This window comes from Chelonia mydas, chromosome 7, assembly GCF_015237465.2.
Source record: "Chelonia mydas isolate rCheMyd1 chromosome 7, rCheMyd1.pri.v2, whole genome shotgun sequence".
Lineage (NCBI taxonomy): Eukaryota > Metazoa > Chordata > Testudines > Cheloniidae > Chelonia > Chelonia mydas.
This window is the reverse complement of record NC_057853.1, coordinates 4,546,813-4,565,025: the sequence shown is the minus strand read 5'-3', so window position 1 is coordinate 4,565,025 and position 18,213 is coordinate 4,546,813. Positions and strand designations below refer to the sequence as shown.

At 43.8% G+C, this 18,213-nt stretch overlaps 1 protein-coding gene across 24 annotated transcripts in view; it reads left to right on the top strand.

Moving 5' to 3' along the window:
• CADPS (calcium dependent secretion activator) overlaps positions 1–17,912 on the top strand; it is a 372,276-nt gene extending 354,364 nt beyond the window's left edge. For all 24 annotated transcript variants that reach the window (XM_037904776.2, XM_037904781.2, XM_037904775.2 and 21 more), the window contains 2 exons: positions 14,834–14,938; positions 16,706–17,912. In XM_037904776.2, the coding sequence (XP_037760704.1) occupies positions 14,834–14,938; positions 16,706–16,885 (285 nt within the window). In that variant the 3' untranslated portion in view covers positions 16,886–17,912. The remainder of the gene's footprint in view (positions 1–14,833; positions 14,939–16,705) is intronic.
• Positions 17,913–18,213: the final 301 nt, after the last annotated feature.

The following is an 18,213-nucleotide window of genomic DNA, read 5'->3' as shown; positions in this document are numbered from 1 at the left end:
AAACTCCATCCTTAACTCACCCTCTTGCTGAGGTCCTCAAACAGTGGGTGATCTTAGCTACCATATGTACTGCAAAAAGCCTGCCCTACTTAAACACAACTGTGTGTGAGTTTCAGCTTTCACTCTGAATTTCCTTCCTTGTTGTGTCTAAGGCATTCCGTTTACATTATTCAAACAACGTTTTTGTGGTTTCTTTTGAGAAAGATGATGTAATTCAACACCATTTACATCCTAGACAAATGATTAATAGTTCAGGGTAGAGGCTTGATCCTATTATGTAAGGCTGACACTGTGGTATTATTAAATAATAATACAAATGATTTTAATATCAAGCCCCTTTGACTTTATACCCTGCCCACATAGTTAAGCTTTCAATGTGAATGAGATTTCACAGCCAAGGAATAATACAGGGAAAAAACAATCAGAAGTTACAGAGCAGCGGGGTCGTAGGAACTATTCTAAATGTATCTGCAGTGAAATCATTATAGTATTATTAAAAAAAAATCTTTGCTGAAATGTAAATCTGTAGTCTTAGCAAAGCACGTCAGTCACTTATTTAAACCAAGTTTCATTATTATTATTGCTTATGCTGTACCATAGATGTGCATGGTGCTTTAACAATATAATAGTAATAAATAAAAACATAGCACTACCATTTAGTGCTTACTGAGCTAAATGTTAGCAAAAAAATAATAGAAGGCATATTGCTTATCCAGAGGAAAATTTGCCACTGACATAGGACCCTATCCTGCAAAATCTTTACTTACTGAAGTCCTCACTCTTGTGAGCAAGGTGCTGTTTGCTGTTCTATGGTTTCTTAAATAGGGCGTGTACCCAAAGTATTTCTGAATTGTGCATTCTGTTTCTGAAAGTAACCAAGTCGGAAATCCCTACTAGAAGGTAAGCTAGCGAATCACAACTTGTTGCCAAAAAAAAAACCCAGTTATCAACTTTTATATTTTGAAAGAAACAACACATAAAAGAATAGCGTGAGCTATAAAATAATGTGTTTTATAATAGAAAGACAGCTGTCTCTGCATACTCTTTCGGTTATGCCTTGTTATTGTGTGGTCTACGGTGGTACACAGAAAGGCAGCCGCCTTTTTAAGTACTCGGTAGAATGTTTAGTTACTCAGAGATCAGATACCCTTATTGTCTGGTCCATGGTGGTAGGACAGAAAGATCTCTATTTATCTGTTCATTCTTGATAGTGCCTGTGATTTTATAGCCTGTGGTGGTAGTAGTGGAGAATTTGATGTGTACAATATTGGTGTCTCTCCAGTTGTTTGTGAACATCGGACGTTCTGAAACCTGGTTGTAATCAAGGAATATAAGCACAAGCTTGAAAGGCTAAAGAGCAGAAAGACCCGCACATAAATGCTGTTATGTACTTAATGAGGCCGGGTTTAAAAAAAAAAAGAATCAGCCACACAAGTTGGTTTTATCAAAGAAAATGTATAAATAACGACCAGCGATTCAAGCTGCTGTACAAAGAAAAAGCAGGGGGACATGAAGCTAGCACTTCACTTGTGGCATTCAGACAATCGTATTTACTACACTAATCTTTTTGGCTTAGAGATTGGCAATCAATATATTATTATCAACAAGCATTAGCACACACAAAAAGCTTCCATTTCTCTTTAACCATGTCCCTAAATCCTTTAAATTTAATTAAAACTGGCCAGTCTTCCCAATAGTGCAAATTACACTTAAAATAATATTAAATATTTGTACTGGGTGAAGACAAAAGTGTTGGCTTGTGCAGTTTGTTGAAAACGCACACACACACACACACACACACAGAGACGGGAAAAAAATTGAGCTAATCAAAGTTAAAATAAAGTCTCTCTCCCTCTCTCTCTCTCCCAAGACTACTGTCTATAACATGTTGTTCCTTATAGAAAGTGGGATATGGTGGCATTTGCTTGATTAACTTGCTCGACAAAAGTGACAGCTGCTGTGGGTGCATGTAGATAAGCTGCACGGCACAGTTCCGCCTTTGTACATCTGTCAGCAAAAAAGGAAGAATAAAGAGTGAAAAGAGGCAAATTGGTCCCAAAAGGCAATCCATTCAACTTAGGAGGTTCGCTCTATTCAAGCACTCACTGTGAATCTCAAGTACTAGGTAGCTTATTCAATTTCATTCATTCTTTAGAATGAACCCACAAGTGTTTAATTTCTTATTCTGCCCTATAAAAGGGGGAGCTTTTTTATTGGAAGCATTAATTGTAAGACTAGCTGATCAAGGCTTACAACATTAACTCATCATTAATTTTCTGTTTAACTAATTTGGGGATCTGTAACGTGGTAACTTCTCACTGACTTCTTGGATTGCTCCCTGAAAAATCCAAAAATATTCTGACATTCAGCTCTCTGAACCTGGGTCTCTGCCGAGGAGAGTGAAGACTGCAGGCCAGATCCTCAGCAGGTGTAAATCATCCTAGGCCACTGACTTCATTGTTTGCATTGCTGTAGCACCTGGGAACCCCAGTCATGGGCCAAGACACCATTATGTTAGGTGCTGTACAAACACATGGAGCTTCATCGATTTACACTGGCTGGAGGAGTCATCCCTACGTGTGCCTGGTTACACAGACAGGTTTCCTGGCTCAGAAGGGTAATCTTACTGGTGGTAAATCTTCTGCAGAAGAGTTACTCAGAGATCAGCTTCCTAATGAAGCGTGGGGGGGGAGGGGGGAAGGCCTGCAAGCATGGCAGCCTGCAATAATAATAATAATTAATAGCAAAATATGGTTTTCGTTGAGAAACTGGAAGGAAAGTTTATGATCTAGGTCAGGGGTCAGCAGTCTTTCAGAAGTGGTGTGCCAGAGTCTTCATTTATTCACTCTAATTTAAGGTTTCACATGCCGGTAAAACATTTTAACAATTTTAGAAGGTCTCTTTCTATAAGTCTATAATATATAACTAAACTATTGTTGTATGTAAAAGTAAAAAAATACGGTTTTTAAAATGTTTAAGAAGCTTCGTTTAAAATTAAATTAAAATGCAGAGCCTCCCCCCGGACTTGTGGCCAGGACTCGGGCAGTGTGAGTCCCACTGAAAATCCGCTCGCATGCTGCCTTTGACACACGTGCCATAGGTTGCCTACCCCTGATCTAGTGGGAGGGGCACTAATGTGTGGGTAGGTCTCAGCAGGGCAGAGAAGTTTCTCTTTTTGTGGCAGAAGATTCACTGTTCCCATCTTCTAATTGACGCTGGAGGATTATTGTTAAATTCATGCGACTTGTGGGCCAGCAGCTCTTTTCATCCACACCAGTCTATGCCACCATCCTACTCCGCAACTTAGCTGCAGTCTTACTCTCTCTCGTCTAGGCACCTCTAATGTGCCCTTCACTGTGGTGCCTAGGATTCCCCTACCGTCCCCTGGGAAAGTGGCACAGTCTGGGCATTGGAGCGGAAGACTGCTTGAGACACTTTGTCCAGAAGGACTTTGAGTCCCCAGAAGAGGAAAACTATAATGACCTGGCTGGAAGGCCCAGACACGAAAGGGGACCGATCAAGTCAGAGAGAGGGAGACAGCCCAGGGGGCGTGCAACCAAAGGAGGGCACATCTGACTGGTTGAGAGCTAATCCCCTGGTGCACCACAAGGAGGCGCCCCAGCGGTGAGTAGTTACACTTCCGCAGAAAATAAGACAGTTGTTCGCATAATGCTGTAGCCTCAGCTTAGAGCAAGGGCTAGATCTGCTGGTGTGGCTAAGCTCTGTTCAGTGCAGGACGTGGGGAGGGGGAGGCCCCTCCGATCCAGTTTTGCACCCTGTTGCAACTTAGAGCAGCGTCAGGACAGAGCAGGGCCAAAGATCTGACCCCATGGGTTGCCATCAAACCCAGATCTCTTGCATGGTAGTGCCCTGGATACCAACTGCGCCAATGGGCTAGCCCAGAACTGAACTTTTTTAAAATGAGCATGTGTGAAATGTAATGTTTCTGATTTTCCACCCACTCACACTTATCATCATCTACACCTGGGCAAAACCAGTGTAAACCCCACCTCTACCACTGGTAACGTTCTACATCCAATTTGCATAGGTGTAAATGACTAGGCAAGGGTGAAGGTAGTGGAGACTCACTCTGCTACTGAGGTGCACACCTTGGGTTTTAAAGGTTACTCGGTAAATTTTGCTTTGGTGAAGTTATGCACAGGAAGTCACATGATTTTGCATGTGACACTTTTCTACAAAGATAAAGGTGTGAAAGATGCATCAGTCACGCACTGGGCAGTTACCATTTGGATCAGTCACCTTTGCAAAGTTATTACATTATGTCATTCCCGGAATACACTGTGAGTTGTCCCTTGTCTCCTGTTGAAGTAGGAGAGCCAGTTCAGCTGTCCTAGCACAATGTGCTACCATGCACAACGCTAAGTGTGAGACTACAGCTCAGTCCGTCACATCTGGGCTGGTGGGTCTGCAAAACAATATGGAGCCAGCATGCCCTGTCACAGTGGGCAGGGAAAAGCCATGTTGCTCCTCAGCAAGCCCCGCTTAGGGGACTGAGAACGAACACTGAGAGTGTCCACAAGAACCTGTACCCAGAGGAACTGTACAGGGACTTGAGGGCGGGGTAATGAAGCAAGTTTGAGGGGAAACCCTTGAAGCTCAGGGGACCCCAGACGGCCAGAAGTGGCTTCACTCTTGTGCCATTCTCAATGTCGACATTTCCAGTATTCTCTTGTGCAATAAGCTGAATGCAGAGGATGAGCCAGGTTAGCTCGCAGCATCAAATACTGTATCCTGCCTCTGACAATACCATGTGCCTGATGTTTCAGAAGATAGTGAGAACCTTCCATAATGCACCTGGCCATTAGTGTCTATGGTGGTGGGGTGCAAAATCTTTCCTTACCCCTATAACGATCAATTGATGGCCTGAAGCATGAGGTTTTGCAGTCCTTATCTTAGTATTCTTAACTATAAATGTTCTTATATAATTGGTTTTAAAGGACCTGGTCTTCAGAATTTAGGTGTGTGTGCATCTGAGTTTAGAGCAGATTTGCACACCAAGTTTGCATACTCCAGGTGCAAGGCTCCGATTCGTACGCTACATGGCTAGTTAGGTGTGGCATGAAAGAACAACTTGTGGATTGTTGTAGATTCGTGTAGCAAAGTAATGTGCATACCAAGTAAGTTCTCAATCGTGTGCAGACTTGATTACTAAAAAACAGGTTTGGGAGTTATCCAGGGCTGCAGATGTACGTTCCCTCATAAGGGGAAAATGAAATGTAGCTTCCCTGAACCATTGTGACAGCCTTAAAGGTAGAATTTGACCATCTCTTCTCCCTCCATACATTTGCTGATATCGGGATCCAATTTACATTCTTATATGGGGTCAGATCCTCAGCTGGTGTAAATCAGTATAGCTCCGTTGACTTGAGTGGAGGACCTGTCTCAGTGAGTGGAGAATAGGCACGAGTGTATGGCCGATCAGAGAAAAGTACCAAACTATTTGGGAAGGGGCTGCTGTTTCCCAGCAAATTCATATGTCGGGTTAGCAACAAAACCCATGGCCAGACGTGAGCACGCTCCTCTTGTGTGCCCAGGTGCGCGGCCTCCTTATTTTGTGTTGCTTTTATGCTGGGTGTCGCGGAGGCAGCCTCCCGATGCAGAATCCGTTACCTTCGGAACACCTTGCATTCAAAGGCTCGCTCGACAGCCTCCTGTCAGCGTTTCAAAACAAGTTCATGTGCCAGACAAAAAGAAGGAGCAGCCTGTGTTCAGCATTTTCCAGGCCCTGGTATGTCACAGTTCTAAATAGATTTGAATTGCTTGGATTGGTTCTGGTTGGAAAGCAAGGACTGAAATCAGGGGTCATAGGTGAGAGTTACTATGGTAATTGAGTCCTATCACCAGTAGTTTTGCTCTCATGAGCATTAAAGCACATAATAAAGGACAAACAACAGTGGTTAAAGCAAGCAGGTAGGATTACTATGTTCTTTTGTCAGAAGTATATAATGTCTTGTAGTCAGTTTTAAAGACTTCTCAACCCCCAAATCCCCCCCAGCAGTCACCTGCTGAGTAATTTTGTATGCTTAATCTGTAGCCCTTAACTACAAGCTTTCTGCTAATTTGAGGCAAATGGGTAGTTTTGACACTAAATAGGGCAGTAAAGATTCCCTGACCTAGAAAACCTCCATTCCGAGACACTGAGAGCAGAAAATATTCTTTCAGCATCCTTGTAAGACGTTTTGAATGACACAAACTAGCTTTGACTAAACCATGCTGAAGCCTCCGATTAATGGTTTGCAAAAACTTGCCGCACATCCCTGCTGCAACTTCCCCCATAAAACTTGTCACTTCAGATTGCCATCAGCCACCACAACAATAATCATTCCATGCCTATTGCTAATTGCAAGCACAGCTGAGGCTCAGCGGGGTGCTCTTGCACAGTCCCAGGCCTTTACACCAGCCGCAATCTGTTGTGTGGCACTTGTTCACACACAAAAACTACCCGCAAAGGCAGAAAGAGGCAGAGTCACCGGTTTCTTGTAATCCCCCTGCTACCCTGCTGACAGCCCAGCCCCATAAGCATTCCTGGTTTTGTCCTCCCCTTTACAAAAGCTGAAATGACCTTAAGCTACCAGTATGCGAGCTTTTGAATGAAGAATACAACTCCTTCAGGTGCATTAAAAAGCAGTGCTGCATCTGGCTTATGAGATTCTGTTGGCAGCACCCCTGGGGTGAACTGTGGCTTCCTGTAACATGTAAAATATGAGTGTGAACTCCAGGTTCATGGCAAGGAACAGGAGGTCATGCTTCCATTCAGACCGCACGGAAGAAAACGGGAGTTTGCAGATGTTCTTGTGTATGTGTAACGACACCACCTCCCCAAACGCACAGGAACCCAGCGCGGTTTTTGATAAAACGTGCCGCCGTCTGTGTGTTACTTGCAGATTTATTCATATCAATTTTTGCCATTTATATATTCAGAGACAAGCCTGCTTTTTCAACAGCTCCATAGCCCAGCCTCAAAACTCTCCTCTTCCAGGCATTAAACCTAGTGCTCAGGCTGGCGGGGAGGTTGTCACGGTAACGGTCAAAGCCTGCCAGAGGTCATGCTTCAGCACCCTCTACCGGGTCCCTTCCGGAGATTCAGAATCTGCCTGCTCCTTCCCTGGCAAGAGGTGCAGTCAGGGCTGCTGTGAAAGAAAGGGGGCTGGATAATGGTAGACTGCAAGAGCAACTGGAAACCTTCGGGTGCTTCCTGAAGCTGCCAACTGCAGTGTCCAGTTACTGCCAGTGGGGCAGTTCCTGAAATTGTTGCTGGGAAAAGAACTTAGTTTTTAATTCATGCCTCGCTGAGGTAAAACGGCCACTGAAATGGGCAAGGTCTGAGCCGAAACAAAGTCGGGACTCCAGGATCTGACTCAGTGGGAGTTTTGCTTGAGCGAGCAACTTATGAAAGGGAAGAGCCCCATTGGGGGATAGTATTCTTGGCCTGATTGGGCAAGGAAAAGCTTGGATGCCCAGTGTCAAAGTATCAGATGGGTTGTTTACGGCAAAGCCAAATATAAATATATTCATAATAGCGAGACGCCAACAGTGCGATGCTGCGATTAAGCAGCCTTACGTTAGGAAGTCAGTGTTGTATAATTGATGGCTTAGCCTTGGTAAACAGATCCTTTTAATGCATTTTAGAAATATGCATGGGAGTTAGGAGCGTAATTGTTCTGTGTAGATTTCAATAAGCAAACAAAAGCATTACTTGAGCAGTGTTATCCAGGTTCCGCTGAGTTACCTCCCACCCGATGGGTTCTGTGAGCATAAACACATAATAATAAACATAATTTGTTATGATTGTGTATGAAATGCTCTGAGAAAAGGTTGCTATAATTTTTGAAGGATTTTTATTATGTACCACAACTGAACCGGCAGAAGAAACTATTTATTTCATATCGCAACAGGACTTTGTCTCTTGTCTCTAAGATCACATTTCTGTTTGGCAGGGCGAGATTAGTTGTAAAAAATATATATATAGTCATGTGGAAATGTTAACATCTTTGTGTTAGCCATGAAATCAGAAATCGTCTTCCTTCTAATAACACATTGTCTCTAGTGATTGTTTCAGTATCTATTTCACTTATAGCTTACTCTGTTTTTATGCATATGCAAAGCTTAGATGCAGCAATTGAAGAATGCTATATTAAATCTAAAAAAATTGATAGATGTGATTTTTTTTAAAATCAGGATAAATGTATTAACGGATATGTCTTGAATTGTATCTCATTTATAACTTACAGTATTGAAATTCTTGTGAAGTTGATTGCTTAGCCTTGGTGAACAGATCATTTTAATGCATTTAAGAAATGCACATGACATGTAGGTCTTATGTTTTAAAGATCTGCATGGTTGATGTTTTATTAGCAAATGCTTTTCTACCCATGGGAGGAGAGGGGGACAGCATTGGATCCTGAGTCAGGGTCCAGTTTGAACTTCCCCAGTGTCCTGGGTGTTTGAATGCATTGTCTTTAGTAGATAATTTAGCTTCATTTGCTTTATGTTTCCAAAGACTCTCATGAAATGCTGATGGAAAGAGGGGGATCAAATGTAGGTTGGCAAACTCAACAGCAAAACTTCCAACCCTGTTAGAAGAGTGGTGGAAGTCACTGGTATTTTGTGGTGATTATATTGCATGGACTGTAATGATAATTGGTTTGGTGAGTAAATAACTGATAGGTGTTTTTGTTTTTTAAAGATTGGATAGGCCATGAATTCACCTTCAGCGTTCTTATGGTTCTGCACCTTGCTGGGAACCTAGCAAGTTAATTTGGTCCTTCTGGGGGCTGCCATCTTGGTTGGTCTAGCTCTTTGTTTCAGCTGATACTGTGGAAGTTCTGTCCTTTCAAGGCTGAGGTTGTTGTTTTTATTGAATAGATAGACACACAAAGGCTTGCACGCTACATTACAGACAAATATAAAGACTGTTCCTTGCCCCCAAGAGACTCACCACTGATTTAGACTTAACGCAAGAGGTGGCAATAAACAAAGGAAGGTGGATTGTATATGGAAAGAATGAGATACAGCGGTGGAAGATCATAAGATGTTCTTAATGCTGCATGCTCATCTGCTCTCTGGGTGTTGTTTTTAATACGTTAGTAAAACTTGGGGATAGTCTTCAAACAGGGCAGGGATGGAAGCCTAACTCAAAGAAATGAGCCTTTAAGGAGACATTTAAAGGAGGGGATTGATATTTTCTGGCGTGCAGGGTCAGGGGTGGGTGATGGCAGCCAGAGGTCATGGCTCACTTGAACCAAGGGCATGAGCCATTTGAAGAAATGAAACCACCTTCTTCTTTCAAGTTTCTTTACAATTTCATATTTTGGGGCATGGGGTTGCAATGAATCCTGAGCAGACATTCCCTGTCTATCAGAGAAACGACAAAATTAGCATAGATTCATAGAATGAGGCCCTCACCCCTCTCTGGCCACTGTGTGCCTGACAAAAGGGCTGGAGTGGCATAAAGCAGACCCGGTTATGCTGGGGGAGAATTGCTCTGCTGCAAGCGCTGTGGAAGACGGCCATAAAGTTGCCTTCTGAGGACCCCTTCCAAGCCCTGGCCTAGGACGCATGCAGGGAATGGGACTGAGGGCAGGAGAGGTGCGCTGGTGCCTGGCAGCACAGCGGTCCATAGCACAGCCAGGGAGATCCCAGAGTTGTTTGAAGCAGCCCTTGGCGTAGCCCAGGATTACAAGGGCACAAAAGTGGCTTCGTGCGCCATAGCCTCCATTCCCTCGGGCTGGGAGACCTGTGCTGCGCTTCTTAGAGAAATCAGAAGCTCACCCATCCATTTTAAGGCCTGAGGCATCATTGTGATCATCCAGTCTGATCCCCTGCATAGCACAGGCCAGAGGATTTCCCCTAGGGATTCTCCATCAAGCCCATAAATTCTGACCAAGCTACAGCATAGCGTCTGGAAAAAGACATCCAGTCTGATGTAGACTCCAATTGACAAAGACTCCACCACACCCTTAGGTAAGTTGCTCCAATGGTTAATTACCCTCCCTGTAAAAAAGGTGTGTCTTATTTCCAGTCAGAATTGGTCTAGCTTTAGCTCCCAGTCATTGGATCTTGGTAGCTCTTTGTCTGCTAGCTTAAAGCGCCCTCCACTATCAGTAATCTCCTCCCCAGATTGCGTACAATATAGACACCGAGTGAAAAAATAACTCCCCTGTCTTTTCACTGGCCGATCTTCTGTTCCTTTATCCCCACCCTTTGTGAACAAGAAGTTTGTAAAGCTAAGCGCAAAGCGTCTCTGTGTTCTGGAGCAGTTCTTTGTCAGGCAACGTCAGCCCTGGATTTCGGCTCTGTCCCATGGGAGTGTGCAGCTCATCCCCATCGGTGGAGGGGATGGGAGCCTTGTGCGTGTAGAGCCCCTGGACTTGTCTCCTAGATGCCCACGGATGCCCATCTGTCTGGCTATACAATGGAATTTGGGCAGGAGATGGAGCTATGGACAGCTGCACCCTGCCTGTGATGTCATTCCCAGCTGATCCCTGGGATATTACGTACCCTACCAGCAGATAACGCTGCTTGAGGTAGGCTCACCTGGGAGAACCACTACTAAATCTTCTCCCCTGGAGAGGGCAGGAGCCATAAAGTCCTTTCCCCTGCCTGGGCCACTGCCCTTTCTCCAGGGTAGGGATGCCCACAGTCACTCCTGTGATTGCAGGGCTTTAGCCACACCCACTCTAGGTGGTGAAAGGGAGGGTCTGGGAAACATGGACCCCACCTCTGGCCCATGCTCCAGCCCTGTTCACTCCATCCTCAGCTTTGCACTTCACTCTTCCCCCAGCCTTCCTCCTACCCTGGCTCACCTGCTTTCCCAGCCCCTCCACTGGCTCATTTCCCCATCCCCTTTCAGCTGGAAACCCCACTGCAGGTCCCACTCAGACCACAGTCCCCTTCACACTGGGGAGCCCAACCAGCAGACTACAGCTCCCTCTGTGTTTCTGTCCCCAGTGAAAGGCAGGGACCTGCCTCTTATTTCCTGCTTCCCTTTCCCAGCAGGCCTTGCTCTCAGTCTATAGTCAGTCACATGTTCTGCGAGGAAACCTGGCACCTTGACCTGGAAACTTTGGTCCAGTTTTTTTAATCAAGAAAATCACTTTCTAAAGCAAAGCAAAGGGATTTGACTCCCCACCTGCCAATAGAGGGCATGATCCAGGAGACCTTTGAACTCAGTCGAAAGACTCCGCAGAAGGGCTGCCTAGTCCCAGTGTTTTACAGTCCGTGGCTCTAACCAGCCACACCATGGCTCACCCACTTGTTCTCCTAGCGATAGTAAAGGAACAAATTAAAATGAACCCGGTGCCCTAGGCCAGGTAGCTCCTTCGCACCACCTTTAGCCTGGTCTGCTGGGTCCAAACGGACTCCCGGGGGTGAGTCAGACAATGTGCCGATCGTGTGCTCCTTCTGGTGTGTGTTGTGAGGCAGCCTGCACCCAGGAACGTACTAGGAATGTGGGAAGGGGTCCCAGCCGTAGATCGCCCCTAGCAAGGAGCCTTAGTACTAATCTCTCACAGCTTCTAGGCACCGCACAATGAGCCTGTGCAGGAAACCTCCGGTTTCTTCCATAGAAAACAGTCCATACAAACAATTAGCACACGGCAGGTTGGCTTGCTACCTGCTTTTTCAAACAGAAGAGGCTAAATGTCTCTCTGAAAAGCAGCTAAATCTGTCGTCCAAGGAGATCCTGGAGTTGGGGCTAGACAGTAGAGGGAGTGGGTATGGTAGAGAGTGAAAGTGGGAAGAGATGCCTCTCTTAGCTACTTCAGTGAGATCATAGGATCCTGTCAGACTAGCTAGCGAGGGTAAATGTGGGGATACTGGAAGCCTTTCATTTAATCAGCCAAATGAATGTTATAAGGTATTCATTTTCTGGGTTCCCAACACACAGAGGTTAATGTTTCCCAGATCACTAGACAGTAATTAAGTGCAGTATAATGAACATAGGACACCAGGATTTGAACTACCTGGTTCTCTCTGGGTTTAATTGGCTGAATGAGGCTGTCACTTTGTCAGCATGCTGCTGAGCCGTGTCTCGGAGCCTAGCCAGGAAAGAAGATGTTTTAATTATAAAAAGTTCAAAACAAAAAACAGGCCCTTTGCATTCTTTCAAGTACATCTTCACCGAGTTCTGCTCAGCCCTCATTGGAGATTGCTGCTAATTGGCATGTTAATTACAGGTCAGCCTGACAGCAGTCTTAAAACACACCTCTGCTGTGATGCCTACAAAACACTTGACCCTGGTTAGGCTGAAGGGTTACAGGAAACAAAACTGATCGAATGGGTTAAACCAGGGGATGCAAGTTAAGTTGGGAAGCAGAAACCAAATTATAAATGTGGAAAAGCTGCCCTGCGCCCAAAGGCCCCAGGGAGAATGGAAACATCCTACAGAGGCAGAGCTGGAGCAAGGTTACAATTGACTTTGGACAGAAAACCTCCCCTTGAGTCGGGCAAAGGAGCGGACGCCGGGCCAGGGTACAATGAATAGGGAGTGGTCTGACTACAGGACCTCTTGAGCCCTTTCTCAGCTACCTCAGAGATCCTCTGCAGATTCGGCAGCCGGGGAAGTTCTGTGGCTCCCTGTTTTAGGAAATCAATGACTGGTCTGTACTGATCCCTGCGAGGCTGGAGAGGGACACCCAGATGCCATGGTGAGGGGTGCCCAGGAAAGAACCTCAATAGGTAGGTGAGGAGGAGCTAGATGAGGGAAGTCGTCCCATCAACACAGGGAAATGTAGTGCAAGAGACCCATTTAAAGGTGTATTTGGGGGCAGTTATGGTCAGGGAAGCCTTTGAACGCACAGTACCTCCAGCAGCCATCTTCACCAGGCACCAATAGGAGCTGGGTGGTGAGAGGGAGAAGCGTGGGGCATGTGCATATATCCCTGAGAGTAACAAGTTGAGAGGGTTTCACTTCTCACTGTCCCCTGTTTCTTCCATGAGGACACATTCCCCTGCAGAGGGAAAATTCATAGGAGAGGCCACAGGTTTCCATTGCCCTAGGCATAAGGAGGAACGGGGGTCCCATGACTGGTAGCAAAGTCTGGAGTGGGCAGTCAGAATGAGGCACCAGGTTAGACTCCACACTTCTTGCCTCTAGCGCCCTCTGTGGCTATGATGTGTCTCGACTGCCTGCTGTTTGGCCGGAGTACAGATCTGCAAAACCCAACCCCAGCCAGATCCATTAATATTAAAGAGGGAATTTTGTTAGTGCTGAAATGTGCAAGTTATACTAACATGGGCCTGACCCTGTGCTTTTTTACCCTAGTTTTACACCAGAGTAACTGCACTGAATTCAACAGAGGATCTCTAGCATAAAGCTGGTGGGACAGAGGGGGGAATCAGGCATCAGTGCCCTGGTCAATTTTCATTTTTTTCCCTTTGCAATTAACCTTTTGGGGGGGGGTTGTTTTTGTGAGTGTCTGATGAACTTAGAGGTCTGGCTGAGAGAACAGCAAACCTCAAAGGATGATGTCCAAAGAGGGCTAAAAAAGAGAGTTTCACTAATGGGGACATAATCGAAGAACTGAACTGCCTCGTTCTGCTTTACAAGAGAAATAGAAATGTCAGCCCAAGTTTGAAGTCACATTGACAAAAGATGTGAGTGTCTAACAGACGCCCTGTCTTAGGGAGGGTTGGAGTGGGGAGGGGAGAGCATTAAAAGCATTTTTAACTAGCACTTGTTCAAATTTCCACTCGTCTCTGGTGCATGTATTGGCACACGTGAAAAGTCATAGTGCAGGCATGATGTGTGCGCATCCTGTGTGTGAGAGAGAGAAGTTGTGTGTGCATATCTCTCTGCACAAGTAACTTCTGAATTCAGTTTCAATTGTTCTTTTGATAATACAAAGTGGAATGAAAACTGGTGACATTTTAAGATTTGATTTTTTTCCCCCTTTTTATCCTGCCGTTTGGGAGCGTTGCTCAGTCCTATGTCTCCGAGTGAGATGGATGAATATCAGAGCAGTGTTCTAACCCCACAGCCCACCAGAGACTTCTTGCTCTGCAGGGGCGGCAGTCTGCCGTGACAGCTGCGAGCATTTTTCACAGACGAGAAGCAAAAGTTCAGCCCCTTGAAGGGAGCTATAATTTCAACATCTTGAAATTAGCTGTTTTTGCTGTATGCTTTTCCATCTTTAGCATTGTTGAGACTGGAGCAGCCAGGGCAGCCAGTGCTGTATGCTCTTATGACAGGGTATCCTAGCCCTGCAGTTACCGTGTACTGATAGGATCAGGTTATATTAGAATCCCCTAGTACATACAGTCTGCTCCTTTTAGGGAATCAGAGACCTCCTACAGCTGATTGGGTGTGAAATTTCAAAGAAGGTAAGTGGCAAAGAAATCACTGGGTTTGATGTGGTTAGTGGCAGGGTCATGGTGGAACAGCTGTAAGAAAAGCATTGGGATAAAACTGGCATCCTGGCTGGCAAATCAAATCATTGGCAAAGGTGGTACTGCCCACCCTTCCTGTGGAAAAGCCAGCCATGCTGTTGCTCTCCGTGACCATCCAGAGACGTTCCTTGTTGAGGCGACTGTGGATGGATGAGTTGTGCTAAAAGTCTGTAGTCCTGGGGTGCATGTTTTATTTAATAATCCCTTTTTGGGGGTGAGGGGGGGAGAATCTGATTAGGAAAAAGAAATGCTCATTCATTGAAATTCTGCTTTTAAAAAAATTCCCTAGTAATCCTGTCATAGCCATTTAACAGGTTGGCAAATAGAAAAGGTCAGTCCTGATTGTATATGCCTGTTGGCAGATTGTGTTTATTCATGGTACTCATGGGATGTGTTTGCTGGAGAACTCTTGTCTCTCTTGCAGCAATGGTATACCAGCTCCATGAATGTCATTTGCACCTGGTTAACAGACCGCATGGACCTGCAGCTTCACATTTACCAACTGAAAACTCTTATTAGGATGGTAAAGGTAATAATTTTTATGTGACTTTGCAAACATCTTAGCATTCGAAGCACTGTGTGTGGTAGGTTTTCTTAGAGGAAATGTATTCTGCAGCCAAGCAAGTAAATCATTAATTAGAACAGTTTATATTAGGTGCATATGAGGATACTGTGAGTACAAAAATTAATCAAAGGGAATTTGAGACAGATACAGATTAGAAAAATACTTTGCACAATTATAAAGTAGTTATTTACACTGCAAGGGGGAAAATATATTATTGACATTTAACCCTAATTGTACAATAAACATTCCAAAAATTGACTTTTTTATGTGCAAACATGTTGATCTCACCAATTAATCCATTTTAACTTGGGGTTTAATTTTAAAAAATTCCAACATTTGGTTGAAGGGAAATATTTACTCCCCAAAATCTGTAAGTATGTCTTGTGCTTATTGTCAGAATGCAAATCATGATTGTTCTCGTAGTTAACTGAATTAGTTTCTTTTACAATGGGTGTATACAATCAGCAATAAGGGATCACAAACGTGAGATAACATACCCTGAAAGTGGCATTTTTTTCCTGTGCATGCGTGCGTGTCTTGGACTAATGATAATTATTTCAGTGTGAAATCACAGTGGTTTACGTGAAATAAGATCACAGAAGGGGGTAAATACGTTTTTTGATCATTTTAGGTTCTATCTGATGCTTTTTGGCCTAGTGGTTTAAAATGTTTTGTCTTTTCCTCTACACCAAGAACAAATCAAAGCATAACGAAATTACAACTGAAATGTACTAAATGTACTTTTCATAGATTGGAGCAATAGGCACCAGCAAATAATCTCTATTTCTTAATTCGCTGAGGAATTTTTTTTTCTGGGTTTATTTTCTTTTAAAGCCAATATTGCTTTGGGTAGCTGCTAGAACTAATTTGAGCATGTTCTTGTCCACAAGTAACTACCTCACCCAGCTCCTGGTTTATAGTGTGTTATTAAATTAATGGTATTACTGCTGGAGTCTTATCTCACAGAGATCAATCAAGAAGGCTCTAAACCGAAATTCAGATACAAAGAGGTTAATTTTAATTCTTAACTACCCAGGAAACTTCTGTAACTTACCAATAGCTGCAGACGGTGGAAGGAGGGGAAGATATAAACATGTACACATATGCACAGTGTGTTTGTTTTTGACATATATATTCAGTGTCTCTAACGTGCAGGACATACTTGTCAACAAGATTTGAACTTTGTAGATAGAAGTATTTATTTTAAAATATTTTCATTTCACTGGAGTAGAGTTTTGGAGCCAGGTAACCATGTCTCTATCTGATACGGGGTTTTTATTTTATGAGGAAAAATAACTACGTATTGCAGCAATACATTGCCAAGGGAAACAGGATACATCCCAATTTACTTTGCAGCTTGTGCATCATTAACACAGTGGGCACCCGATCCTGAAGTCCTTACTCAGGCAAAACTCCCGTTGAAGTGGCCAAAAGTGGCCAGAGTCTCATTTACACAAAGGCCACTTCCTATTTCTCTGTCAGTGTAAAGGGGGCACAAGTTACAGTTACACCCACTGCAAGGCATCGCTGCCTTGCCTCCGCCATGTCAAATGCCCTTCCTGTCCGTGATGTCAGTGGAGTATGTCCATTGACGTTAATGGCCCAGTGATGCAGGACCAGGCCCTTTGTTTGATGCCTCTTAAAATGAAGCATGAGAAATTTGTGTTTGGGGAGTTAAACTTGACTTTGTGCTGTTTGTCTCTCCATCCCAACACGTCACTTCCATCCTAGAAAACCTATAGAGATTTCCGATTGCAAGGAGTGCTGGACTCCACCCTAAACAGCAAAACCTATGACACCGTGCGAAACCGGCTGACTGTAGAAGAAGCCACAGCATCAGTTAGTGAAGGCGGAGGTCTACAGGGAATCACAATGAAGGACAGTGATGAAGAAGATGAAGAGGATGATTAGATAATTCTGGTCTAGAGGCCCACATGGTGGTGGCTTCTTCGCCAGTGCATGTACCTAGTCTATTGTTCAGTTAGCCACATTAGGAATTTTTCTGTCCGCTCTAAATACCCATGAGAATTTTACCAATACAATTGCCATTTTAGCTGTGTGGTAATAAGATTAGCACCTCTGTTTGATTCATTGGTTTCCTAATTTCATATCTATATGTTCATAAGCAATATGGAGCACCATTGTTTAATACTGTTAATGGAAAACTACATAGAATACATGCTAGGTGTGTCCCTGTTATAATTAAAGTTTAAACAATGCTTCATTAATGTACTGTATATACATTGATGGTAAATTGTTGTGAAGATGAGTGAATCAAGTACTTTCATTTCTTTGTTTCTCTTCTGTGGATGCCAGCTGCTTAAAATTAATAAAAACAGCTTTGTTTTTAAAAGAAAACTGAGGCTGTTACAAATGAGTTTTTTGTTCTCTGTTCATTTTTTAAAAATCCAGTTGTTTGAATCATTCTGCATCCCAGTTAATAAACCATGTGCTTCTCCTTAAAGATACAGTTAACTCCAGAGAGTGTATGTACCAATGGATTAGTAATTCTGATTGCCACAACAGGTAAATCCTGGCATAATGGATATATCCATGCCATGGAACAGTCCAAAGCAGTTGTTTTATGTCACCATTTGCCCCTCTAAGTGTTACATCTTGTTTGTTTCAAGTATCTGTGTATGTAAAAAGGCGACTTTACTTACAATCTTAGATTATAAAAAAGTGTTTATAATAATATAGGAACTTTTATTCCAGTAGACTGTTACCATAACTTAAATTCCTTTGTTTCACAATGTTTTTATCTATATGTCATGTACATTGCATTTTGACCAGTAACTGCATGTCCCTGATTTCCCCCTCCAGAAGCTGTGTAAAATAGTGGATCCATTTTGCTTTGGCCTTTTATAAGCCAACAGTTGTAAAAGTGTGGGAACTGTGGCTTTTCAATAAATGACTATTCAGATGTCCTGAGAATAAACTATGGAGTCGTTTTATGTCTGCCTTAGAAAAAAATGACAAGCTAAGATCTAAGAGTCCCTTCCCCCGCCCCCTTCCAGAATAAACACGGTTTGGGGGGGGTTTCCATGAGGGTGTTTCTACAGTTTATTGATTTAAGTAGATTGTTTTTACTTCACTTCAAAGATCAAGGTGAGGAAGACATTAATAAGGACCCGTTCCAGACCAGGACCATCTCTATCTTCCCCAGGTAACGGGTGGAAATTCACAAAGGTATTTAGGTGCCCAAGTTCCGTTGATTTCAGTGGGAGTTGGGGACCTAA